This window comes from Cynoglossus semilaevis, chromosome 3, assembly GCF_000523025.1.
Source record: "Cynoglossus semilaevis isolate Cse_v1.0 chromosome 3, Cse_v1.0, whole genome shotgun sequence".
In the NCBI taxonomy this organism is placed as follows: Eukaryota; Metazoa; Chordata; class Actinopteri; order Pleuronectiformes; family Cynoglossidae; genus Cynoglossus; species Cynoglossus semilaevis.
This window is the reverse complement of record NC_024309.1, coordinates 13,372,561-13,398,445: the sequence shown is the minus strand read 5'-3', so window position 1 is coordinate 13,398,445 and position 25,885 is coordinate 13,372,561. Positions and strand designations below refer to the sequence as shown.

Genomic DNA, 25,885 nt, shown 5'->3' with positions numbered 1-25,885 from the left:
CCCCTCCTCCTCCTAAAAATAAAAACATCATCTCTGCTTTGTGTTGTTAAGATCTAAAAACTCTCCAAGTAGAAATAAATCAACAACATGTTGGCCGTGTTCACGTGCACATTGTGCAGCGTCTGTGTTATTCACACTACAGTCACATGATCGTGGACGGGGGGGCAGTGTGGGGGGGGTCCTGCACGAGGCTCAAATCCCACAAAGTCAGCATCGGAGCAGAGGAGAGGGGGTGTGGAAGGCTGGGAATGTTCTAAGGATCTCAGTGTGGTGTTGAGCAGAGTCGGCACATGTAGAACATGAATCTTGGTTTTTATAACCCGACCTTCCACCAGATATTTATTGTCATATTTCTACTTCCTGTTTATGTAGCGCGAGCTCTGCACTCCCATGATGTTCTGCTACGTTCTGCACAGCTTCTCTCACAAAGCTTTCTCTGCGTGGTTTTTATTTACAGCCGAGATGCCCGGCTGCTGATTAACTTCTGGTTTATTGAGGAAGAGAATTCCTGCCAAAAATAGACGTCAGAGGAACTTCCTGTCTGAGAGTTCATGACCGTGACAGTTACAGGAACAACGTGAACGGGCACCGACTCATAAACAAGGAAATGTGTACTTGAGGCAAAAGAATAATTCAATAAATTAATTCATTAAATAAATAAACGCAGAGAGGGAAGCAGCTGCAAACACAGAAAACACAGACAACAGAAGTGTCTCAATGTTGACAGCAAACTGAGCTCTGATTGGCTGATCTGGCCTACATGTGTTCCTCCAGTTTACTACGTGATGAAATCGGTGCTGATTCATCCCCAACGAAAATACGTCAAATACGTCAATACATTTCATCATCTTCAACTCTTCATCAATCGGTTCCATAAAACTTCCTGTTAAGATCAGATCATTTTTGAAGAGAAGACAACCAAACCACAGAATGAATGTGACCACTTCTTCTCACTCTGTCCTCCTGACAACCAAACCACAGAATGAATGTGACAACTTCTTCCCACTCTATCCTCCTTCAACACAGGCTTTCTTTCCATTTCCTACAGACGGGGAACTCCATCTCAAACATCTCACTGTCACAGTTTCTAAATTCACCTCTAACCTCGCCCCCTCCCACAACTTCAGCTCAGCCTCCTTACAGTAACCCCCCCTGACCCCCCTCACCCCCCCGCTGCCTGTAAACAACCTCATCCCCGTCTCAGATGCCGTCCTTATTTTCCAGAAACGATCCAGACTGTAATTCAAAACAAACGTCAACAACACATTAGTCGACAGCTGAAATAAGCCCCGGTCGCCATCGAGTCACCGAACCTCAAGTCTGAGGTGAGTCTCACGTTTCTGTTTCTGCTTCTTTGGTGAAGAAACATCAAATTTAAGATGGAAGTCCACACAATTAAATCTGAGTCATCAAAACGATGTCTCCTGGTGGTTTAGAAGACTTCAGGTATTTGTCCCTGTCTTTGTACTTTAATGCACCAAAAGAATGGTCAATCGTTCAAATATATTACATGTTTATATTTATATATATTACATTTTTTCTTTTCTTTTTTCTTCACAGTATTTTCTTCTCGATTTCCAAGAGGTTTTAACAATTTTAATATTTTTCTTTCTCGATAAAACTTGTGTAATAATTGTCAAATGTTTAAACTGTTTACCATAACTAAGAAAAACAACGAGGCGTTGGTTCCAAAGGACAGACCCCCCCACACTCCCCTCATGGACTTCTCTATAGGTCACTCATTTAACTGATGTTTACATCGTTTGTTTAAACCCTTTGTGCTAAACTGAAGCGTTCGACAGGTGGTAAACAGCTCGACAGCTACGATCAGCTCGGCCGCTCCTTCTTCATCTTTGCTCTAATTTAATAGATAAACTGCCCTCGCGCCTTTCCTTTTCTACAGAAACGTGTCGTCATCCCCGGCCGACACGATTAGCACTGGGCTGTAATTATTACCTGGGCTTTCTAATAACAACGGCGAGGTTCAATGAGCCGTCGCCGCGGTAGCGTGCGTCTAAAGGAGGTGAAGAAGTGGACTGAACATTAACCAGCGGTGGAGTTCGTGCAGAGGTTAAATTTACCCACAGACGCAGAGTGGGTTTACACACGTGTGACTCAGAACGTTCCCTTTTTCAGACAGGTGGTTTAGAGTGAAATGAGTGGGGATGGTAAGAGGTCGTCATCACACACACACACACACACGCACACACACACTGATTCTTATACTACAACTGAACAAACTCACCTTCAGGTCAAACAGAAAGTCCATCAAATCAAACTCAGTATATTAAATAAAGAAAAACAGCTGCTACTTTTGAATTAAAAGAAAGAAGAAGAAAAAAAAAACGTGTTTCCTTTTCTAAAGTGTCGGCCTCTTTGAAACCGTTTCCTTTTTTTCACTACACCCCTGAGTCACATGATCAAGACAAGACGGTCCGGGGTGGGAAGAAGACGTCGATCCACACTGTTACACAATGTAAGCTCTTAAAAATCTAAACAGGAGGATCTGAACGCTCCCTGACCGCGCACGTGCACGCCCACAGACACACACACACACACTGTCAGGAAGACAATCATTAACCAGATGGCGTTGAAGGCAAGAGGACGGGGAGAGGACGGGGCCAATCGTTGCAGAGGACTAGTCGCACAGCAAACACTTTCTTTTTTTTTTATCTGCACTCGGGTTCCCGATCCTCACGCCACCAACGTGGACCGTCTGGTTCAGCAGAGCGGCGGCGCTCTCTCGTCCACTCAGATTAATGACACCGTCTGTGATTCTGGCTATAATTAACCATAAAGACATGAGCCGGCCCCGGTCCTCCAGCATGTAATTTAACTCCTCATTATAGTTCAAGGTGGACAAAGTTAAAGACGGGTCACGCTAAAGGTCTCCGCTCCATATTCTGCACCGGGCTGGACGCGGTGTTCCCTCAGTTTTCCACTTCATCGCCGTCAAGGAAAATAAGAGACGGACGAGGGACAATTATGTCTCGCCATCTCACAAGTGTGTGATGGATTTCATCCCAAAGAGCACATTGGCATGCAACCAGATCCCTGACCTTCTAGCTGTAGGACGACCCAGTCCACTGACCCACAGTTGACCCTATTGTCTTTCACATTTATACCCGTTATGTAGTGAGGGGAGGGGGATGTACGGCGTGGGCTGCTGGTGCTGACCCTACCTCACAGAACACAGGTGAAAGTTATGGCAGTGATGCCTTCACTGTCCTAGAAAAAGCTGAATTTAATTTCCTTTGCTTAAATATTTAAACGTGGTGTTTGTGGTTTTCCATATAGAGGGGTCTTCGACAGTGGATTGGTAACAGGGAAACACAGGCATTTGGCTAGGACCCCGGGCTGGAAGGGGCCCCGAGAGACGGCTGACATCGGTCCATGATTATTATGGACAGGAGGGCCTTCATGGTCCCTCCATGATTATTATGGACAGGAGGGCCTCCATGGTCCCTGGGACTCACAGGGTGTCTAGAAACACATCTGGTCCTCGGTTTAAACCCGAACCCCAACAAGAATTGATAATAATTCGTGAAGTAAACTAACTAACATCAAACAAGTGGATGAGAAGACAGAATTTCTCGATGGTGGCAACACACTGGGCCACATTCTCCTCCTAAATGCCCTGCATTCTAGGCCCGGGCTGCTGGGATTAGGTTTCAAACTGGGACAGACGGTATGTTGTGTGTATCCAACCAGTGTTGTCTCTGTGGACGCACGCGTTTGTGAAGGAGTAGAAAAGGAAGAAGTTGACAGAACACTGACAAAAAAGTGCAACACTAAGGGAAAGCCATTTCCTCCATCTGCTGAACTGTAAACGCTGCTGCGTTCACAACCACGAGCAGAGATTGGGAAATAAAAACATGTTTTTTTAACCATCTGTCCAAACAGTACTACTAACGAGGAACCACGTTGAATTGACAGTGTCTCCGAGCAGCGTCGTTCACTCGGTTATGCCCCCGCCTGACGACCTCCAGACAAAAATCAAGAGAAGGAACGCAGACAAATATGGAAAAGTGCTAAAAGAACATGATACGCTCAGAGAAGTGAGTGAATCAATAAACCAAGACAGAATCCTTCCCTCTTCCTGGAATACTATCCTGGGAATTGATCACATGTAGAAAGTGTTGGCGGTGTGATACGAAATTCAGAATTAGGTTTATTTTACTTTAAAACGTCTGATATTCTCTGCTTTAGCACATTTAGAGACGCTGAGATGAATTTGTGGAAAAGAATGTCGTGTTCCTTTGGCCAGTCGTGTTTATCACATCAGTTCCACCAGCGTTCATGTAATTGTGTTTTGTTATTTTACACAGTGCCAGTATTATTTTTATTGTTTTCACCCCTGCCAGCTCAAAGAAAAAAAGGAAGGAAACGTGTTTTAGATGTGGAACGCCCGACGTTCTTCCTCAAATGAATGAAAATGGCAGATAAAGGTCAGACGTCGGTCGGCAATAAAAGCAGAACGCCCTAAAAAAATTTGGAATTTGTCCTTGAAAGTCTTATCGTGGAGGCTTTGAATTCTTCTGATGTCCAAAAATAGTGAAACAGCTATGAGTAAGACGTCAAGAAAAGCCAGGTTCAAAAAGCTAAAAAAAACCAAAACAACTGAAATTATTTTTAAAATACCTAGTAGTTAGCCAAGGAAGGTAACTAAAACATTAACTAAATGTTAGCTTAGAAGCAGCCAAAAGCTGGAAATAGCTCCAAGCTAAAAATGTAGTTTAATAAAGTTTTTAAATTCAATAAAACATTAGCTTAATTTTAGCTAAGAACCGACTAAGAGTTGGTGAAAACTAGCCAAAAACAAAACTTAAAATCGCTGTCATATAAAAATAAACTGGTCCAAATAGTTTGACTAAAAACCAAAGAAAACTGAATAATAATCATTAATAGTCACGATGGAATTATTTAATAAACAATTCATAGCTGAAAGTCTAAGATTTATGTGTTGGTAAGCTTAGGAGCAGCTAAGAGTTAGCTAGAAAAAAAAATAGAAAAGAGACATAAATTATATTTTTTAAGGACTGTATCCAGGGAGAAAATAACCAGTGGACAAATCTCAAGTCTGACTGCTGCTCCTGGTTATATAATTTGGTTTCACTGACTCACAAATGTCTCCAAATTCCAACGTTTTCAGTCTGGAGCCTGAGAGGATTTTAACACGAGCTGCACTTTTTTTTTTTTTAGCTGCCTCTGTCTCTTTTAATACTTCTGCACGAACACGTACTGTTTCATCACGGACGCCGTGAAGTACACTTGTCTGCAGACGGGCCAGGACTAGGACGTCCAAAACACACACACACACACAGAGTGTAATGTCAGAGAGGACGGAGACGGCTGACGCAGCACGACACCATGAATTTGTCTTAACTGAACGTTTTGGAGCGAGGCAGAACCCGTCGTCTCGGTACATCAAAGGACTGTAACCTAACGTTTACAGTGAACGCCGTGTCATTTATCAGGCGGCCGTGGACAGACTCAGATTCACTTACGCTCTGAATAACCGCTTCCACGGCGTCTGTGATCTTTTTGGAAGCGCTGGGGTTGCTCATGGCTCCGCAGTGGAGGCGCTGCTGCTGCTGCTGGGGAGGACGTGGAAACGCTGCTGTGGATCTGTGCGACTTTAGCCCTTCTCTTTCTCACTGGGACTCAGACAGCTTTTGGGCAGCATAACCTGGAGGCACACACACACAGAGAGACACAAATCCAGAAGTTATTAGTGCACACGGAGGTCAGAGACACAGCTGCAGGCCAGTAATATCTGAATGTGAGGAATAACCACCGAGGACCGACATAAGGATACAGTGCATTATTGGCCCACTGGAGTTCAGGGCAACAACAAGGCCTTCACTGTTCACTGGTGCAGCAGTGAAGGCCTTTAAACCCTCAGACAACATCCTTATCTGTGGGACATTCTTACGTTCATGGAGTGAAACCACTCGTTTTTCCCCACTAGTCTTTTTTTTACGTGATTTAAAACAATAACTAAAACCCAACAGCCACTCACAGAAATCACAGTAAATACATTTTTTTTAAAAATTACAACAATAATAAATAAACTACAGGAAGTTCTCTTACTGTCGATTTACAAACAAGTCAGTTGTGACACAAAATCTTCAGGGAACTGTCAAAAAATGTAAAAAAAAAACACTTATATTTAAGCCTTCAGCTTGAGAATCCATTAGTGTAAACCACATCATTTCTGATGTTTTATGGAGTTTCACAATTTGTTTTTAATTGACTTAAACCCCCTGAGGGTGTGCGAGCTGCCACTAGGGGGTGCACAAGATGAAAATGAACAGCAATTTGGAGTGTTTTGGAGTTTTTCCAAACAATAAAAAAATAAAATATACAATCAAATGCTGACATTTTAATTAATAAATATATGTCGGCTGTTTATTTGTGTGTTCTCTTTTTTTTCTCAAAGGTCTTGGGAATTGGGGGGGGGTGCATCAACACAGCTGGGATATAGAAGTGGGGGTGCAGCCCAAAAAACTTTTGGGAACCGTTGGACTAAGACATTTTAGGTTTCACTAAAGATGGGAAAAATCCTGAAATTAAATATCCTGGCAGTTTTCTGGGAGTAAGGTCAAAGGTCCAAACTTAAAAGGTTAAGCCTTTCACTTAACAACAGCCTGTAATCTTTCGTGCGATTGGCCGCTCGGCTTTGAACCCACTGTGAACAACAAAACAACTGAACATTTTTGACCTTCAGACAAAGTCGTGACCAAAGGGAGTGAGCGAAGGTAAAACTGGTGGAAGGAAAAAAAACATCCTGCAACAAACAGGAGGTGAAGGTGGGTGAAGTGCAGACTGGGGCTCATTACTGCCATAAACACAGAGTACACAAAGTACACAAAGAGGAGGTCAGACCTAGTATTAAGTATGGAAGCTGTATTCAATGTCATACTGCCCAGATACTCGTGCTCTCAGTCATTAACAACGTATTTAGACATGGAAATGCTTTGAGCTGCACGCAAACACTGGAGGAGAAAGGAGCACTGAGCCACCAGGGGGCGACTGCAAAATAAAAGATCCAACTTAACATAAAATTCATATTTGGGTCGATATAAGTTAATAAAAAGCACAACCGCTGATCGACCTCTAGTTCATGACATCCGTCTGAAGAAGCTACGTGCTAGCTTTAAACCATTGAGTTAGCGAACAGGCAAACTGGCTGCTAGAAACCTCTAAACTTTTAGAAGTTTAAAGCCTAAAATAACAATAGTGTTGAAGGCTGTCCAGTAATTTGTAAAGTCAAGATTTTACAACATTTGTTTGTTTTGCAACAGGGGAGTTTCATACATTTCCAATAAAAAGGCAGAAGCTGTGAGTGAGAACAAAGAACAAAGCGACCGTTTCTTCACTACATCACTGCTACTGAATGCCTATATTTTTGTTGTTGACAAATCTCTCTAACAAACACAGTGGTCAATATGGCAAACATGCTGAGAGAGACAAAAAATATAAAACAAAGTACAAGTCAGCACTTCAGCCGCAGATCTGAGCTTCAAAAAAACCTGAAGTGCAAAAGTCAGCTGAAGTCAGCGCACCGCTCACCGCCTGTGACATGTGATCACAGCGAGGCGTCATCAAGAACGTACGAGAACATTCAAGACCTCGGACGCCAACCCATGGTCATAAACACAACTGCAGTCGAAGCTGCTCAGAACTACAACCAGAAGCAGGAGCGTGACCACCCGTCTGACCACCTGTCTGACCACCTCCTCCAAACACAGGAGCGCTCCGACAGTTGAAGCCGCGCTGCAGCTTCCTGACGGCCACTCAAGGTCATTAACCATTAGTGAGATAAGCGTCAGATAAAGCAGTGCTACTGTGCAGAGGACCCTTTGATAAGCAGCCGCACGTGTCGCCGTCTGGACGTGGTCTGTGAAACAATACAACATTAGACAATCTTTATTAAGAGAAGTTCATAAAATGATAAGAAGAACGAAACTAATGAGATCAACCCAGTCCAGAGAATTACGTTTGTGTTCGAGTTTTTAGAATCATATTTTGCTTGAAAATGTGTCAAAAAAATGGTTTTATACAGAGAATTACGTTTGTGTTCGAGTTTTAGAATCTTTTTTTCCCCCTATTTTGCTTGAAAATTATGTGCCAAAAAATTGTTTTATTATTTTAATTATTTTTATAACATTACTTTTGTGATAATATTTTTTAAAATGTTCCCAAAATGCCATTTATTTTGTGTAATTTATGGGAAAAAAAGATCAAGATGGTTGTCAAAAATCCAATCAAAAAATTGTGAAGAATTCTTGGAAAGCCAACCTTCGTCCAGTCTATCTTACGTGACCTTCACTTTGGTCGGAGACTCTCCGTTTCTGCGACCAGTATCACGTCAATGACCTTGTTGACAAGGAGAGACTTCTAGGTATGTTTTAGAACAGAACGATCAGCAACAGAGGACGGGAAGAAAAAGGCAGAAAGATCCAGAAGCTTCATACGTGTGTGTGTGTGAAACAAAGACGTGAACCTTCTCAGAAACCCTGGACCTCAGCCGTGAAAACGCTGTCGATTTCTTTGGAAGAAACTGCTTATCGACGCGCCAAACAACGATGACACACCGTCAGCTGTTCCACCACATCAGGAACTCTGATAAAGGGCAGAACCCACCGGTAGCTCCGCGTTCTTCAAGATTATTTTCTCAGTAAACCTAGAGCCCGAAACTGTGGAAGAGGCAGGGCCGACTACACAGGGATAGAGTTACAGAACTCTGGGATCCTGAGCTAAAACCATGGGAACCGGCTTATCCACCTGATCGCAGGTCTGTAATAATACCGTTAGGATAACAATCATGATCAGAAGAAAACAATAAGTCCAACTACAACCGCCCGTGTGGGCACCTTGATCCCACACAAGGTGGTGAAAACGCTTTGTCTGCGCTCAGGTACAATCAGAGGAACGAGGGGAAAAAAAGGAGCCGATTGTTCATTGTGTAGTCTGTGAATGAGTGCTGAGACTGAGGACGGGATGAAATTCTGTCTCTCCAGAGTCAGTACCTCACAAACAGTATGTAAGATTTCCATACTGGATTTAGTGCCAACCACAAATGGGAAGACATCCCTACAGAGAGGAAGTCAAATTGAAAACAGGAACAAGAAGATATTGTTGAGGACTTGACTCATCAGAAGGAACGGAAAATGGAAAAAAAAAAAAGAAAGACTCCGTCTTCCACAATCTACCGTTATCAACTTGTTGTAGAATAAATGAGACTTTAAGAAGTTCTGAAAACCAACACATCCTGCTGAGGTGCTGTCGGACGCCCACAAGGTCGAAAGGTCAAAACATTGCATCAGATTCCTCCTGTAAACTCGTGAAATGTGTAAGATATGGGTGAGGCCTTTCGAGTTGAAAACTTGAGTTCTCATTTTAGAGTCTTTGTCAATGTCTTTGGAATGCTGCAACTAGTGGAAAATGTGCCCTGTAGGTGGCAGTAGCTGCTGTCCCTACATCAGGGGAAATCACCGGAGCAGCAGTAATACAGCGTGGACAGTGTGGAACCAGCTCGTCCAAAGACACCGTCACAAACAAACACCGCCGCAGCGATGTGGAGGTTTGTACCCATCACACATCTAAAAATAGAGATGAAAATCAAACAACGTAACAGCTGACTGCACGTAACGCACTCTTTATAGCCCCTCAAGTAATATCATAGAAACCCCCCCCCCTCCTGTTGGTCTCAGCCAGATGACTTTATTAATGGTATTTTGTAGAGCGGTCAGATTTAGGTTAGTTGAGGATTAATTAAACATTAATCCACATTCTGAAACAAAACGCTGGAAGAGAAAGAACAAAAACCGGCAGGTAGAGGTCAGTGTTTCTCACCTGTTTTTATTCACGACTAACGCAAATGATGGAGACACTCAGACTGTCAGTCGACAACAGAAGGGCCACTGACCTGAGGTTGAAGCCCCCCCCGCACACAGACACACACACACACAGCATGTGGGATTTAAAGTGGTATTTTAAGCTGGAGGTGCTTTGGTTAAAATGAAAACTATTTCCTGCAGTGTTTTCAAATGACAACACGTGTTTTGCGAGTGAACGGGCGGTGGAATTATTGGATATTCAGAATAGATTGTTGTCTGAAATTACTTTTTGCAGTTAACATTTTTTCACATCATGGTCTTTTTTTTTAAAGGAAATTTCAGTTTAAAGGAAACTGTTGATATTTTTAAAAAGGTAACAGATCGAACAGATCTGAAGAGACATGAGGTCAGAGTTCGGAGTAATTTGCTGGTGACGCATCGAACTAAACGTTTTTTTTAAGCTGTGACAGACCTGGAGTTATCACTTTAATGTTAAACACAAGATAGGCTTTAGTGGGGTTTTTTTGTTTACAGGATGTAAACGTATTTGTCCTATAATCAGATGTGACCTTTTGGGTTAAATATAGAAAAAAAAGGTTAAAAATCCCAACCTTAACTAGATAGAGGGACAGTCACATGACTGGACGGAGTCAAACTCCCAACGACAGCCTGAAACTGAGGCTCGGCCAGAGACAAACTGACCGACCGAGCTTCAGTTGCCAAACTCTTCATGTAGATGTTTCATCTTTTTGAAGCACGAGCTCTAAAATTATAAATCTATTTTTAAAAGCAGCCCATTAAAAACACACAGACGAAAAGAGGACAAATCCAGGTCCAGACACTGAGCAGCAGCCAGGCCTGTGTTTACACAGATGACACGACCAGTTTAGGGTTTCATCAATAGCGTGCGTTTGGAAATGAAAGTCACTTCTGTTTGACTTCTGTTTGCATTATCAAAGAGACAACGGTCACAGAGGAGTGCTGTCATGTGACTGAGCGAGGACTGCAGGAATTTATACATCTGAGCGGAACGACGCGCAGGAACGTCACGAACCGCTGCCTTACACTGCCTAAACGTGTACACATGATGGACGTGCACGAGCTGGAAATGTAACGCCGGCGTTCAGAAAACATTTGAGTTGGGAAACGTGGTTTAAGAGAAGACGATCGTGTCCTTCAGTCAACGGTGGCGGTTGGATTTGTTTCAGGTTGGCTCAAAATGAGACAATTTCATTTTCATCCAAATTCATTGGGCTCTAGCATCAGTCATTCATTTTGTCTACAGTTTTACAGTAGTACACGTTTTTTTGTGTTTTTTTTTTCTTTAACAACTATTTCGCAGCTTAAAAAATTAGCTACATCAGTGTTGGCCAGTTTTTTTTTGCTAGGTATGAGCTAATTTTTAGTTTTTTACATTTTTTCTTGTATTTTTTCTTCTACTCCAGGTGAGAAGTGTTGTAAAAAACAAATGTCCTAAACTGGACAACCTGCATTGATTACATAACCTTACACCTTTGACAAACATCGTGCACTACATAACTGTGTTGTACTGGAGTGCATTTCTAAGCGACCGTTGGCTGTCGACTGTTTGTTCAACAGCACATTTATAACAGAGAAGAGCACAGGCTGCTGCTACTGCTGCTGCTGCAACTCAGCTTTTTTTGGTTCTGTTTTTTTCTTTCTGCCCTGCAACCTGTAACTGAGCAGCACTTGTTTACACATCATCTTTCCATGGCTACAAATGTCCACTCAACTGCTCATTCAAGTCGACTGTGAAGAGTGAAGACTCATAATCTCTGACCTGACCTACGCTACAGCAGCTGAGCTCAGGAGCAAAACATAAAAAAAAAATTAAAAAAAAGTTAATGATTCACCAGTTATTTTTTACAGCAAACTGAGAATGTAATGAAAAAAAAAAAAAAAAAAAAAAAAAAAGCACATACCTTTGTGTGCTTACTGCAGAGAAGCCACCGCAGACATGGTAGTGCAATTCTGAACTCTGCTGTCAGGAGCGACCCGGGGCTGATCAGAGTGCAGGGCAAAAACAAACAGAGGGAGAAGGGAGAGAGATAGGGAGACAAAAGAGGAGAGAGTTAGCGGCGAGGCGTGTGCACGTCGACGCAGCGTGTGTTGTCCAACCTCCGGCGCAGCCCAGTGAGTTCTCACACCAGCGTGGGCCAACTGATAACTGCAACCTTCCTCCACGGGATTATGTTTCCTCCTCCAGACTGCTGACAAGGAACCATGTGACTCCTGAGGACCAACTCAGTCCTGAGTCACAGGCCAGACACACACAAATCTGTCCGTCTTACTCACTTACACACAAACTCATGCACACACACACACACACACACATATATCTATATTTGTATTGACACTCCTTGGCAGGATGCAGAATTCTAACCTTATGCCAACGCAACCAAGATCTCAACCTGAAACCAAAGACGTCCAATAAGAAGTTGTGAAGACGCACTAATATTTTTAGCTAATGTTTTGCCAGTCAGTGTCAATATGTCTCCGAACAATGGCTTTGGACTAATATTTGTCATTAAAGTATTTAAACATACCTTAGAAATTTAACCCAACAACGTCTAAATATTTAGACAATTTTTATGGGAAATTAGCTTCACAGGAAATCAGCTGTTCAATAGAATAATAATCACAAATCCATGAAAACTTCCCCAAAACTCTGTGTCATTATCAGCACTTTAGCTTCACAGGAAATCAGCTGTTCAAGAGAATAATAAACACAACTGTCCATGAAGTAGAAGACCAGAAAACTTCACCAAAACTCTGTGTCATTATCAGCACAGATAGAAAGATAAAAACAGAATTATTTCAACTATATTATTCATCTTTCTTGGTTTTTTTTTTTGTGCTCCCTGTAAAACTTTGAGTAATTCTGTCCTCTATGTTTCCAAATCCTGGCTATTTTAAACTAACGCTGGGGAAATCCCCGGCTAATTTTAATCAGACTCTTAGTTCTCTGTCAGTTAAAAAAACAAACCCCTTTATCTCAGCTTTAACTTTTCTTAAGGTTAATCTTAAGCTAAATGTGGCTAAATTAATGTAATTTTGATTGTGCTTTGGGAAAAACATTTCTTTTTACTACTATGAGTCAGTATAACTGGTTTTACTTCTGTGTTTATGTATTTTTAGTATTTCATTTATAGTGGGTTTTTTATTTTACAGTATTTTAATAATTTATTTTCAATTATTTTTGAAGAAAGTTCAACAGTTTGTCAAGGAACTTATCATGTTTGCTGTGGTTTGTGTTCAATACAATCAATGTGTTTTCAGTGTCAATGAGTAATGATGATAAATAAATAATCATGATGTCAATACTGACCAAATAATCACTGTGTTGATTTTTTTTTTACCCCTGATCAAACAGATCTATTTTTCATGCTATTTGCAAAAACTTCAATTTATATTTCACCCCAGAGTGGCTCAAAAGTTACAATGAAGAAAATTATATGTATATCATCGTTTTCTAAATAATTTTGATTTAAAGTTGAACATTAACTTAGAGACAAGCCCAGCAGATAAGGGATGACAAAGAGGACACGCCCTGAAGCGGTCAGCAGGGAGTATCAAAGACAGATGGACATTACCTTCACACTGACGCGTAGCATCTACAGATAACACACATCTACGGTCCACATTTAAACTGAGCAAAAAACTGTTGCATGATGGTTAAAACACATGACGATTACACACATTTCCCCATTTGGAAAACCTATTTTAATGTACGGTACATCGGTGACACAACTTCCTGTTGCAACACACAGGACCTGGTAAAAAGGGAGTGTCACACAAAAGACGACTTATCACTGAATGCAAGCAAAAGAAAATCTCAAACCAAATATTCTGCCGGGCCCAGAGACTGAGTCAGTGGAGTTGGAATTCTGTGTCACGTTAGGTCAGTGTAATCTGAGCTCGAGGAAACGCAGGAGCATCTTCAACAAAGAGAATTCATTTAAAAAAAAACACAAAGTCACTGCTGTCACTGTGGTTGGATTAATCTCAAAACAGCATGTTCTTAGAGGGGTTTATGTACATGAACAAGATGTTCAGTCTGAGCCAATAGGACAGCGGCAAAGCAAAAACACAGCTTTAATTGTTAACACGTAATGACTTTTTGTGAGAGTGCAGACGCAGCATCTTTAGCTCAGACGTTTTCACTCTAGTTCATCTAGAGACTGTGTATAAAAAAAATGGACATTGCTATTTGGGTTTAAAAGTGGAGCTTTTAGTAGAAAGTAGACTGAAAGTAACAGCGTTGATGGGAAATGTAGTGCTGCTAGCACAGAGCTAACGTTAGCTACAACAGTCCTGGTACAGACACCAGAGCTAACGTTAGCTACAACAGTCCTGGTACAGACACCGGAGCTAACGTTAGCTACAACAGTCCTGGTACAGACACCGGAGCTAGCTACTAGTTAGCTACTCCAACTTTGATGGATATTCACTGTCTAAACTATGACCGTGGTTGTGAAACTTGTGGCGTAGCCAAATCAACCCAGTTGCCATTTGGTAGCAACATGGTCAACCAGTCCTGCGACCCCTCTGCCCCCCAGACTCCTCCCCCCACACCTTCCACACCACAGGTATTAAAAACTTTACCAGAGAGACTTCCCAGAAAAAACTTTGCAACCACCTTCTACCAACAGGTTCCACATATTTTACATTTTTGTTTGAATCCCAAGGATGAGACCAAGACTTTTATTATTTGGTACTTGACCCCAGGTGACCCTCTGGCCTGTCCTATTATAGCCGAGCACAACTTCAAAGGTTTCATATGGTGGATTATGACCTCAGGCTATGCTACAGGCTTTTAGGGAATAACCAAATTCCTATTTGCATTTTTACCACCATGTTGAAATTTGAATTACTATTATTATATCGGAACATTTTACCGCTACACCCTTCTCTCTTACACAGCCCATAAACTCTACACCTGGTAAAATCTGCAGGTTTTAACGTCTCTGTAACGTTAATTAAACAAAGGCTCAACCCCATTGGACCAATCATCCAGCCCAAAGTAGTAGAAGCCGCCGGAATGATTGTGTTCAGGAGCAAACAATGAACAGTCTTGTGACTCCTAAACAAGTTTCGCCAAATAAGAGCTGCATTCCAAGTCAGCTTAGAGCTGCAACAGTATCCAGACTCTGTGTGTGTGAGTGTGTGTGTGTGAGAGTGCATTTTTATAAATGTGTGTCCTCTGGGATGTTGGCTTTACTACGGAGTCACATGCACGTCTTAAAGAAACAGCGAAAATTGATTTTGCTCTCAGAGGTTGGGTTTTTTTTTTTCCCTCCATCCTGACAATATGCCGGTAACAGTATTACATGCTGTGGTCAACTTTATAACGAGGTGTGATCTCATGCATTCATGCGTGGATGATGGCGATGGTGGATTTGTCTCAGCCGTGACCAACACATAAAACCAGTGAGACGCCGTCCTTTGGCAGCTGCCGTGTGAAACTTGACATAAATTAGCTTTGCAGCAGTGTGAAACTTGACATAAATTAGCTTTGGCAAAATTTAACAGCGGTGGAGTAAATTCACCCTCAACAGATTTTTACATTCAAAATGAAATTATGGGTTAATTACGCGCCACATAAATCCTTCGGGTCATTTGATCCATTAAACAACACCAACAACATCAAGCAAAACAAATTCCATAAATCCTCTCAAACTGCAAAACAAAACGTCTTTAATGATGATTTCTTTTTGCACAAACTTTGACTTTAATAAATCATTTCTGAGGCCAATCCAGGAAATCTACGTCTTGATCTCCACTGTACAAACTATGCCGATAAAAAAGATGGGAAAATTTCAACAACAGCATAAAATAAACACCGATTCATTATTTTTAAATAACATGCCCGCCCTCTACAACATCCGACTTTTGGTTTTTTCCTAGCTTTTTATCTTAAAAGTTAACACAACTGGTAAACTTTCTTTCTTTCTAAGTTCCTGTCATTCTTTAACGTCTCTATATTCCACCAGGTTAGCCGCTCTGTACGCCACATTGATGTGGAACATTGGAAGGAAACCCAGCAGAACACAGTCCTGTTTTATCACAGTTTCGTATTCCCTGTGATGCCAGCAGTGACCTGGTGGTGTACGTGCACCTCTCTGCAGCTCTCTCCAGGCATCAGGCTGTGGTGTGTGCTGATAGCTCTGCCTCTGTTGCCTCGGAGCGGTTTTTTTTTTGGCCTGAAATAGCTCAGTGGGTAAGAAGTCACCCGGCCACGTCCTGAGTCTTTCAACCCTTTCAACATGCTGACGTCTCCCTCAGCCTCCTGGTCTGGTCACAGCCCAGTGCACGGCCCACCTCACCGAGTCCGGCACGTTAGTGTTGCCGTGTTATGTCACTCCACACGGACACACAGAGCTAACAGCTGCAAATGGAGGTAATCTATGCCCATCTTTATCCCCCTCTGTGCCATGGGAGACACTGGAGCTGAAGTGCCAAAGGGACAGACGTCCACAGCGGCAGAGAAGCAGCAGCAGCAGCAGCAGCGGCTGTGCCGAGGCCTAACACAGCACCTGTCCCTGGGGTGCAGAGGGAATGAAGAGGCTGCTAATAAAAAGCCTGTCCATTGTGCTCACATCCAAAATAGGAAGAAACTGCTCACCACCACTCAGTATTTAATACCATGAAGGCAACCGTGTTGCATTTACATGCATGGAAATGAGTGCGTTGAAAGAAAAAACACACGATATGCTCAACTTCATATGGAACAAAAAAAAAAAGACTTTAAATCAAAGTCTGAAATACTTGCAAATGTATGCAGTCCCTGCACAATCAACTAGTGGTCAGAGTTTTTACTGCAACACAAATATGAACCAAGACCATGAATATTTACATGTTAATTGTCAAGACCTGGATCGAACCCACAACTCACGGGGTGCAAACAACTGCCCTACCTGCTGAGCTACACCCCCCTCACCACCAAACAACAAAATGATTAAAGGTAGGAAAAAAAAAAAGAACACAACTGCCTGACATGAATGACGGTGTTTATCTGAGAAGGTGAAACTAACCTGAAAAACCCTGAGGTTATGATTGAAGGAGGAACAAAAGCACTTCTTATTCGCCCTTTTTTCCCCTTAATTCTCTGCATGACCAAGCAATTTGCAACAGGAATGTGGAGAGTCCTGCTTTACCATTTACGCTTTCGATAACAATAAGTCTGTTTGACAAATTCCACTGAGGCGGACGAAAACAAATCGTGACCAAAGAGTCAAATCAGACGAGATAAGATGATCCATACGGTGGGTTTGAAACCCCGCCTCCCGCGTGAGCTGCTCAGATCTACAGTTTTCTAATGAGTCCTCGCTGAGCTCAGGGATAATCAGGTGTTGTTGATCTTCGGTGCCACAGGTTAGTGAATATTTCCCCCCTGCGCTTCACGCTATTCAACAGTTTTTTTGTCACTCCTCAGAAAACCTTTAATAACCATGGAGATGATAGTGGTGAGTCAGCAGAGGAGATACATCCTTCCTCCATCCTGCTGGAGGACGTGACCTCATTAGCCATGTGACACAACACTAAACGGAGGGTACCTTTCCCAAAACAGGGGATACAGTTTGGTACAGGGTACACGTCAATAGATGGCGCTCTTAATCTTAAATTCCCTCTATGTAAAATAAAGTTGCTGATTCAAGCAAGATTAAAGAATCAAACTATTTTCTTTGTCACCATCCTTTAAACAAACACTAAACCTTTTGGCAGCACTGCAGAACACAGACGCTTTGGGACCATGTTTGTCCACCCAGACTGACTCATTAGCTTGACTGCTAAGGGCAAAACAACATAACGTCAGTGGTGGGTTGTTTTTTTTACTATTTGGAAATTAGTTTTTTTTTTTTTTTTTTAGAAAACAGCAGAGGGCAGTGCATAGTGACGTCTGACATCATTTCATCTCAAGATGGAAAAAAAGTAGTGACTGCAGTGAGAGTCACCATTTTGTTAATGCATAGTTGATCTTCAGTTCAAGTTCAAGTAATACGACAACAACAGACAGTGTAACACACTATTCAGATGTTTTGCTGTCAGCAAGCAAGCTGAATTCAGTGCGATGCAGGCTCCTAAGATTGTGAGGTAGCTGTGGTGCATATTTTATTCTTTATTTTCAGTTCCTATATCTAAAAATAAAAAAAAAGTCATCCTGGTAGAACCTGTAGGTCAGAGATGGACCGCAGCTATTGGTCACTACTACATAAAAATACTTAATATAGCACACATCCACCTTTTATGTTCTCACCTCACCAACACTAAATACACTGACCACAGTTGGAAAAAGTGAGTACAACTGTCTGATTCCTGTAATAATTTACGCGTCAAGACTCATGAACATGCTGTAAAATTCCACACTCTGTACTGTTCAAAAGAAACGGTTCAAACCGAGGTGCTATCAGGTGTTTTGACTGGTGTAAATGAGACTACTATACGTACACGCTACACGCCAGGGAAACAAATAACATGCAAAAAGAAAATCGTCCTGCATGCAAAGAATCCTAACACTGGAGGTAAATAAATCCAGCTAACGTCGGCACCCACTCCCGCTCTCCATGGAAATGGATGAATGTTTTATTTAGGGTTTTGTTTTGTTTGAAAATTTGATTAGATAAGTTGTTTTCTGCCGCAGCCTTGAACATCACCTTTCACACCGTGGCTCTTGTCACGAGCAGTAACGGTAATTGTCAACATTTGAACCAAAACCTGTGTGTCGAAAAGAAAGGGTTTTTCCATTTAAAAAACAGTTTTTATCGTGTCTACCCGAGAAACAAAGACAAAGTCATCCCTTAGCAGCAGCAGCAGCGGCTGTGAACGCACATGCATGTGTGGCATATTGGCTGTCATCCCTGGCGCTTCCCTTCACAGGAGACAACGGACACAAGAGAGCCTTACTCTGAGAAAACACGCTTTTAAAACATGACTTTGACCATTTTTATGGAGAGCAAGTGTTAAACGTTTCACTTAAACACACAGTTAATAGGTTCATTAACACGCCGGTGTGGTACTCACCTCAAAAACTCTCTCTGTGAATGACTTGCCCTGCCGGTGTCAAACGCAATAATAAAAATGCCGCCATTTCCGGTGGCTACATTTAAAAATAAAAGTCGACACGGATAAACGACGGTTTACGGTAGAAATCGTAAAATGTATGACATGTATAGAGTATCCAATGATTTGTAAAAACATCCCTACATATAATATGTTGTGATGATACGCATTTTGAATTTTGATGGAGATGATATTATTTTTTTTTCGCTAAGAAAACAACACTTCAATTCCGGTTTAACCCGGCTCATTTCGGAGCAATTTACGGCAGCTTCCTTCAGAAACAAGTGGCTGCGCCTGCGTACGTGATGATTCATATTCCAGTGTACGCCAGAGGAAGAGAAGGTCGCGTTCCGTTATGATGACGATTTGATGACGAGCATTTGATTTTTAGAAAAAAAAAAGTAAAAAGTAAATTTCCGTCGTTGTTATCGCACTTATTTGACCGCCGGCTATTTCAGCGCGTAGTTTAAAAATAAATAAATCAACATATTAATTAATCCGCGACATTTAGTGTAACTTATTAAAAGCAAAATTTGAACTGAAGTACAAAAATGCAATTTTACCTCAGGTTACTGTAGGTAACATTTACTATGTTGGAAATAATCATCGCCTGCATGTATAAATATGCATTTTTGTGTTTATAATAATATATAATTGTGTGAATTCTTTCTGTAGAATGACATGATGGTTAACAGGACAACAAATTATTGTTCATGAATTTAATGTGTTGGTAAAATGATAAAAATGTCTCTTTCAGTGTTGTACTCTGGGTTAGGGTGAAACCTGCATTGACTACAAAGGCTGAGGCTGTGCAGGATGCAGCCAAGTCTGCAGCCGAGACTACAGGACATTAATAGAATCACACTACCAACTATTCCATCACTGCCAGAGAGATTCTATGGCATGGTCATTATGAATTCTTCTCTGGGTTGCATAGGATCCACCAAATGTTCCCCCCCGACTTTCATTTGTTGGCAAATTACCACAGAACTTACATCACACTCATTAAAAGCCAAGGTTGATGTGTTCGGGTTGTGAAGGTTGGAAAAACAAGATAAACCCTCCAAGAAAGCAGCATTTGGATTACAGCCAGACTGTCCTCGTTCTGTTTTATCAGTCACTTTTCCATATAAACTAGTGAATTGTCTGACACTGACAGAATGGTAATTCTGCTTCTGTTTCTATCCTTCTCTACCTGGAATCCTTGAGAAACACATAAAACACAGAAATATTTGGTTTCGTATTAATTTAATTTCTTATTAATATTAATATCAATATATCTTGTATACTATTATTCTATAGGCTGACGTGAAACCAGGTAAATGACCAGGTGTATTCAGACCAAAAGAAACTATGTTTATGTTTAATTAATGACTATTATATTTTTTCTTTACCTTGTTACTGCTTCATTCTAACAAGTTATAACATTGCGGTATTTTCAGTGGCTGGAGCTGCTGCAATTCTTTGTCCTTCGAAACGTGTGTGAGTCAATAAAGTTTTTCATTTCTTTTATCAGTAGAAAAAAAAATCTATATGCTGCGCACGGGTGACCTCTATCGTAGACTTACTGTAACTGCAGCCACAAGTTGAGTTCCATAATCTTAGCTCTTCTGTCTGGATTCTTCTTCTTCCTGGAATGTCAGTTCGCCAGTTTCCTATTTCAGCCTTTTTCCATTTTGTCCTTCACCCAGTGTTCGTCAACCGCTGCACTGTGAATTCGTCCTTCCAGGAGGTTGAATGATGAGAATATATCTGCAAGATTATTCAAGTTAAATTGATTAAAGGATCAAAGCTTTTATTTTCTTTCTTATAGGTTAGTCTTACCCATTTGTGGTCCCAGACTTTAGTTAGTACGATCTTCCTTCCATCCTTCTGCCTTCCTTTCTCTTTTCAAAAGTTAACAGTAAATTAATGATATAAAACACTGAAGCTGTTAATTGTCACTCGTTACATATATTATGTATATGTAACTATATGTGTGTATTTTGACGTGACAGATGGGTATATTTGTTTAAAATATATATTTTTAAAAACCACAGGAATAGATTAAGACCACAATGATACACATCACCTTGTGTCAAAGGTCCAGTAATGGGTGACGAGGCACAGAGGGAGGATTCTTGTGCTAGTATAAGCTAGCAGGTTCACTTGCTCTAAACATAAAAAAAATCCTGCCGGGCTTTATCTGTTAAAAAATGTGGCTCCTCCACTATTATATTAGTGTGTACAAGAATTTCCATTTATGAGTAGGAAAATGGCGATGTCAAAAGAATAAAGTTTCTGTGAAATTATATTATTATTTGATAAATTTGGAATTTTGAGAGCCTTGAGAGCGATGACTAAGAAACTCCCGCTCGGTGAGATGTTTCCAAGCGCTGTCAGTGGACGTGTGTTTGGGTTGGATCTGTGCTCCAGTGTTGTGATTGGCTGCCGTGTTGTTGACATTCTGTCACTCTCGGGGCGTGTGGGGGAACGGTTAGTGCGGCCGTTAGCATGTTAGCAGGCAGCATCGCAGGGCCGATTGTGAAGTCAACAAAGTTATTCTGTAACATCGCCATTTTCTTCTTTGCAGTAAAAATCGGAGCGACGTCATGAGTTCTACCGCTCCCACGGTAAGACACATCACAGCTGCTTAATCTTTATGTGACACGTCCTGCATAACGATGTTAGCCAGCTAGCATTAGCGTTACGCTACCAAATCCTTACCGAAAACCCGAATAGTATTGCGCATGTGCAGCAATAAAGGTTTTCGTGAGCCTTCGTGCTGCTTTCACGTACCGTTACTAAGTTGGAGTTTCAAAATTATTATTATTATAGTCTTTATTGTCAAGCGCCCGGGGAGCAGTGTGTAAATGATAACAAATGTATGACAAGGCCGTGAGTTTACCATTAGATATAAAAAAAGATGGCGTGGAATCGCTAAAAGTTAATGTGTAACAGTGTTAAAATCATAACTTGAGATGCTCAGCAATGTTATTTCACGGCACGATACTTCATTTCAATTTCATTAGCTCTAACATGGCCATTATCTTTTTCCCTTTTTTGTATAAAAGTTGAATAAACGTGGTGATGAGCTGGTCTTGAGTCCTGTAAATTCCTACATACATTCAAAGTGCATTGCATTGTCAATACGTTCTTGAAAATGCTGACCCCTTGTTTTGTACCGTTTTTTGCATGATTTGACGCGATTTACATTTTGCTAAAGAACGTCCACCAACGTAATTCTCCTGATTGAAGTTACATGCGTTTATTTTTTTATTTATTTCAAAGGTCTGGTCTCCACAACACTGGAGTAGCCGCACTGTCGCACATGCGTAGAAAACGTCGGGTTTCTGGTACGGATCGGCTCCGATACTAGCTGTTAGCTGCTTAAATCCTAGCATGCTGCTAACCCAGCTTGTTGACATCTTGATTCCAGTAAACACACACAACAACAACAACAACATAATAGCAGCGTCAGCGCAGCTTTAGCTTCGTGGGTTTTTTTTCAGCATACATTTGTTTACTTCTTTCTTTATCCATGTTTTTATTCTGAGAAAGTAGTGAAACTTAAGGGGCCACTTAGAAATGAATGAGAGTTTGAAAAGTAAAAGTGCTGGTCATTGTGAGCCATGCTGTATAAATGTAAGACAACGGTAACTGTTTGTGTTTTGTTTTTTTTTATTATCATGGCTTTTACAAAAAATAGTATTTAAAAGCTAAAGCTATTGAACAAGAAAACTGAAAAAAAATCATGTTTCCAATTAGCAGTTAGAGCAGAGAGCAGGACATAAATGATGAAGGCATACCTAAACTCGGGTGTGGTGATAATCACATGTTGAATCATCCCGAGACTGTTATCAGTGAAATAACAGGTGCAGTTTGTGCATTGCTTCCTTTTCTGTAGCAAAAACAAAACAAATGCTTAGCATTTAGGCTACTGCCTTTGATCTGTGGCACAATCCAGCCTTACCACAGAAAACCACAAAAAGATGAAAGTCAGAAAATGGTTTTAGTAGAATGACAACTGGTTACAACAGCAGAATGTCTGTGGAACTGTAGCTTGTCTGCTGAGGACCTAACGACATCATGGCCTCATCACATGATTCTCATCAGGTTGGTCGTCCAGAGTGTGATATTTGCTTAAGTTGATTGTTTGTTGTGACGTGGCTCATATCGACCTGGGACGTTGATATTTAGATGAAATTCTAGATTCAGTTTTAAAGGTCAACCAAATCAATGCAGTGTCACTGGAAACCACTTGATTTATTTGCTTAGTAGTTCTCTTCTTGATGGATGCCATTTTCCTTCTTTTTTTTAATTTCTGCTGACTGTGGATTTTCTTTTTCCGCAGACTTTTGGGGAGTTATTCCTCATCCTCAGTGAGATGGGTTTTTCAGAGGAGCAGATCCAGGCAGCTGTGGCGGCGGGGAACTTCTCTGTCCCTGATGCAGCTGATTGGTGATTTCTTTTGACAATCGCAATTTGTTCTTTTCATTCTTTTTGTAGGAATCGCACTTTAGTAAAACATGTGTCCTTTTATAATAACAGGCTCCTGCAGGGTCAATACCCACGACACAGTTTGCTCAAAAAGTCCAACCAGTCTGCTGAGTCAGCGATATCCGCATTCAACCCCCCGAAAGAAGCAGCGTCAACGTCATTCATGCTCACATCTCCCAGTGAAGGTAGAGGTGCTGTGTAGTACATTAGATTTTACTTCACAGTTTTGTGTTTTCTCTTTTGTTTGTTGATTGACCACAGAAGCATTTCTGAATGTTAGTGTTTTTCTGGATTTAACAGCGTTACCATCACCACCGTCTGACAACTCATCCCCTGAACCCCTGACTGTCGAGTCTCGCCTCAAATTAGACACTAGTGACTTTGAAGCGCAAGAAAGACAACGTCTTGCTCAAGAGGCCAAAGCAGAGAGGAGACAGAAGCAACAGGTGAGCCGTGTCATTCAGACTGGACTTCTCTGGTTGGAAAGGCCAGGTTGACAGAAAATGTTGGATTGTTTAAAGAAAACTTTCAATATTCTTTCCCACCAGGAGCGTGAATTAGTGTTAAAGCGAATAGCTGAAGATCGTAAGAGCCAGCAGCAGAAATCACAGACGGGCACCGTCACAGAAATGTCTCCCCCCAGTGGACAAGGACAAAGACTTGGAGGAACGATTAAGACCAATGTTGACAATCAGTGCATCCTCATGGTATGTCATCAGATGACACGTTCTTTTGCGCTGTGCAGAAGAAAGAGACAAGTCACAGATTTTTGTGTTTTGTGTCTTTGTCGCAGATTCGACTGCCATCCGGCGAGTCTATGCGTGAGCGCTTCCCAGCCGACGCCCCTCTGTGCAGCGTGATGGAGCACATCTCCAGATGCCATCCCGCTCTGACTTCCTTCTCTCTCCTCCAGGGTTTCCCTCGGAAACGTTTCGGGAATACAGAACTCTCTTGCTCTCTGAGAGACCTTGGTCTAACACCTAACGCTGCACTATGTATTCAGACCACTCCCCCAGAAACGCCTCAGGATGCTCCAGGTCCTGCAGCTCCAGGTCCTGCAGCTCCAGGTCCTGCAGCTCCAGGTCCTGCAGCTCCAGCACCTTCAGTCGGACAGAATGAAGAATCTCCTCCTCCTCCAGCTCCTCCTCCAGTTTTCATTCCTCTTCCTGAAGATGCTGCAGGGCAGAACATGCATCTTCCCCCTCCACTACCCAACCGTCTGTGGGAGGAGGCAGTAAATTATGCAGGGATTCCTGAGGCTGGTCCTTCACTGTCTCGGCCATCACACTCCTGGGGTCAGTCTTTCATTTTCATCTCTAATAATAAGAGAAATGTTTTATTTTGTTATTGTTTTCAATGAGAAAAAAATCCATGACATTGTTACAGTCGTCCTGACACAATTATCTTTTTAAATGATACCAGAACGAGCGTCTTCTCATTTGCATATTTCTGAAAATGGTTTTGTGTAGTAAACAAAAATCTTTTTAAATGATACCAGAACGAGCGTGTTCTCATTTGCATATTTCCAAAAATGGTTAAACAAAAAAACAAAAGGTCTTCAGACTGAAACTGTCAACACATTAGACAATATATCCATAAAATAAGGGATAAAATATATAAATATATGGTGTTAAAAATAGCCGTTGACCTCAGTGACCTCCTGATGGAAAATACCAGGAGTGGGGATCGAACCCACGAGGACATGTGTCCATTGGATCTTAAGTCCAACGCCTTAACCTCTCGGCCATCCTGGTTGATGATGTCATCATGTAGTCACTGTACGACTCTGTTGTTGTTTTCCCTCAGGACGTGGCCAGAGGTTGGTCGCTGCAGAAGAAGCGGCTGCAGGGATTGAGGTTGATCCAGAGGAGGAAGAGGAGTACGAACCACTCAACATGATCGGTACGGTACAGTACTGCGCTCCTGACTCTGGGTTTACATAAAAACAAGTTTTTGTCCTTCGGTGACACAGTCAGCTGACCTCGGGATTCTGGTGAAAACTTTGTTTTGTCTATTTTTATCTTGTTCTCACTGTGTCTTTTCCAAACCGTTAGCTATTCAGGTCATGTGTGTGTGTGTGTGTGTGTGTGTGTGACTCGGGGACACATTATGTGCTGCTGACTCATGTACTGTACGTTGCATAAGTTTCCAGTGCAGGGGACATTAGAGAGCCTGTCCCAGTAACATGTGTCATGCATTACAAGGATTAGGAAACATGTAGGTGAACGGCCGATTGTGTCAGACAAAGAGCATACAGGGAGAGAGCAGGCTGAGCTCCACCAATCAGAGCCAGGTTCTCCCAGTGCTTAAAGCTGGTCTGACTTTAAGTTTGTCAGAGTATGTGGTTGGGATACAGTGTTCAGTCTGTGTGGAAGAGATCCAGAAATGATCATCATCAAAGGTGTGGGAATGATTTAGGAAAAGGGTTTGAATTTGGTCTTGTTGCCATCTGGTGATTTTTTTAAAAATTTTTTTCAGGA

At 41.7% G+C, this 25,885-nt stretch overlaps 2 protein-coding genes, 1 long non-coding RNA gene and 1 other non-coding gene across 10 annotated transcripts in view; 2 read left to right on the top strand and 2 right to left on the bottom strand.

Annotated features, from left to right (window-relative positions):
- The window catches only part of slc4a2b (solute carrier family 4 member 2b), a 57,575-nt gene extending 36,907 nt beyond the window's left edge, over nt 1-20,668 (bottom strand). For 2 of the 6 annotated variants that reach the window (XM_025054379.1, XM_025054383.1), the window contains exons 1-3: nt 18,888-18,962; nt 11,789-11,867; nt 5,508-5,689 (exon numbers count right to left, since the gene is read on the bottom strand). In XM_025054379.1, the coding sequence (XP_024910147.1) occupies nt 5,508-5,567 (60 nt within the window). In that variant the 5' untranslated portion in view covers nt 5,568-5,689; nt 11,789-11,867; nt 18,888-18,962. Of the gene's footprint in view, nt 1-2,245; nt 2,520-5,507; nt 5,690-11,788; nt 11,868-18,887; nt 18,997-20,494 lie in introns of those variants that run through there. The other 4 variants (XM_025054380.1, XM_025054381.1, XM_025054382.1 and 1 more) reach the window with 4 other exon arrangements.
- LOC112486822 (uncharacterized) lies at nt 10,756-11,869 on the top strand. Its single transcript, XR_003049315.1, has 2 exons — nt 10,756-11,053; nt 11,291-11,869. It is a non-coding gene; the product is annotated as an uncharacterized LOC112486822 (long non-coding RNA).
- Nucleotides 20,669-20,933: 265 nt separating the features above from the next.
- On the top strand, nt 20,934-25,852 carry LOC103377407 (actin cytoskeleton-regulatory complex protein PAN1-like). 2 transcript variants are annotated; one of them, XM_008308214.3, is made up of 7 exons: nt 20,934-21,538; nt 23,260-23,366; nt 23,457-23,590; nt 23,706-23,851; nt 23,954-24,112; nt 24,199-24,700; nt 25,212-25,851. In XM_008308214.3, exons 1-7 carry the CDS (start codon nt 21,518-21,520, stop codon nt 25,346-25,348), a joined length of 1,206 nt encoding a protein of 401 aa, XP_008306436.1. In that variant the 5' UTR covers nt 20,934-21,517; the 3' UTR covers nt 25,349-25,851. The 2 variants fall into 2 exon arrangements, with proteins under 2 accessions (XP_008306436.1, XP_008306435.1); XM_008308213.3 differs by lacking the exon at nt 20,934-21,538 and adding an exon at nt 21,574-23,021 and having other exon boundaries at nt 25,212-25,852.
- trnal-uaa (transfer RNA leucine (anticodon UAA)) lies at nt 25,077-25,159 on the bottom strand. Its single transcript has one exon. It is a non-coding gene; the product is annotated as a tRNA-Leu (tRNA).
- Nucleotides 25,853-25,885: the final 33 nt, after the last annotated feature.

What these genes read in the sequence shown, in the direction of transcription:
- LOC103377407 (XM_008308213.3), top strand. Translation starts at nt 22,995, where the DNA reads ATGGCCTCATCACATGATTCTCATCAG. An exon ending in GCTCACATCTCCCAGTGAAG is followed by an intron (nt 23,591 to 23,705) that starts GTAGAGGTGCTG and finishes TGGATTTAACAG; the next exon opens with CGTTACCATCACCACCGTCT. An exon ending in AGAGGAGACAGAAGCAACAG is followed by an intron (nt 23,852 to 23,953) that starts GTGAGCCGTGTC and finishes CTTTCCCACCAG; the next exon opens with GAGCGTGAATTAGTGTTAAA.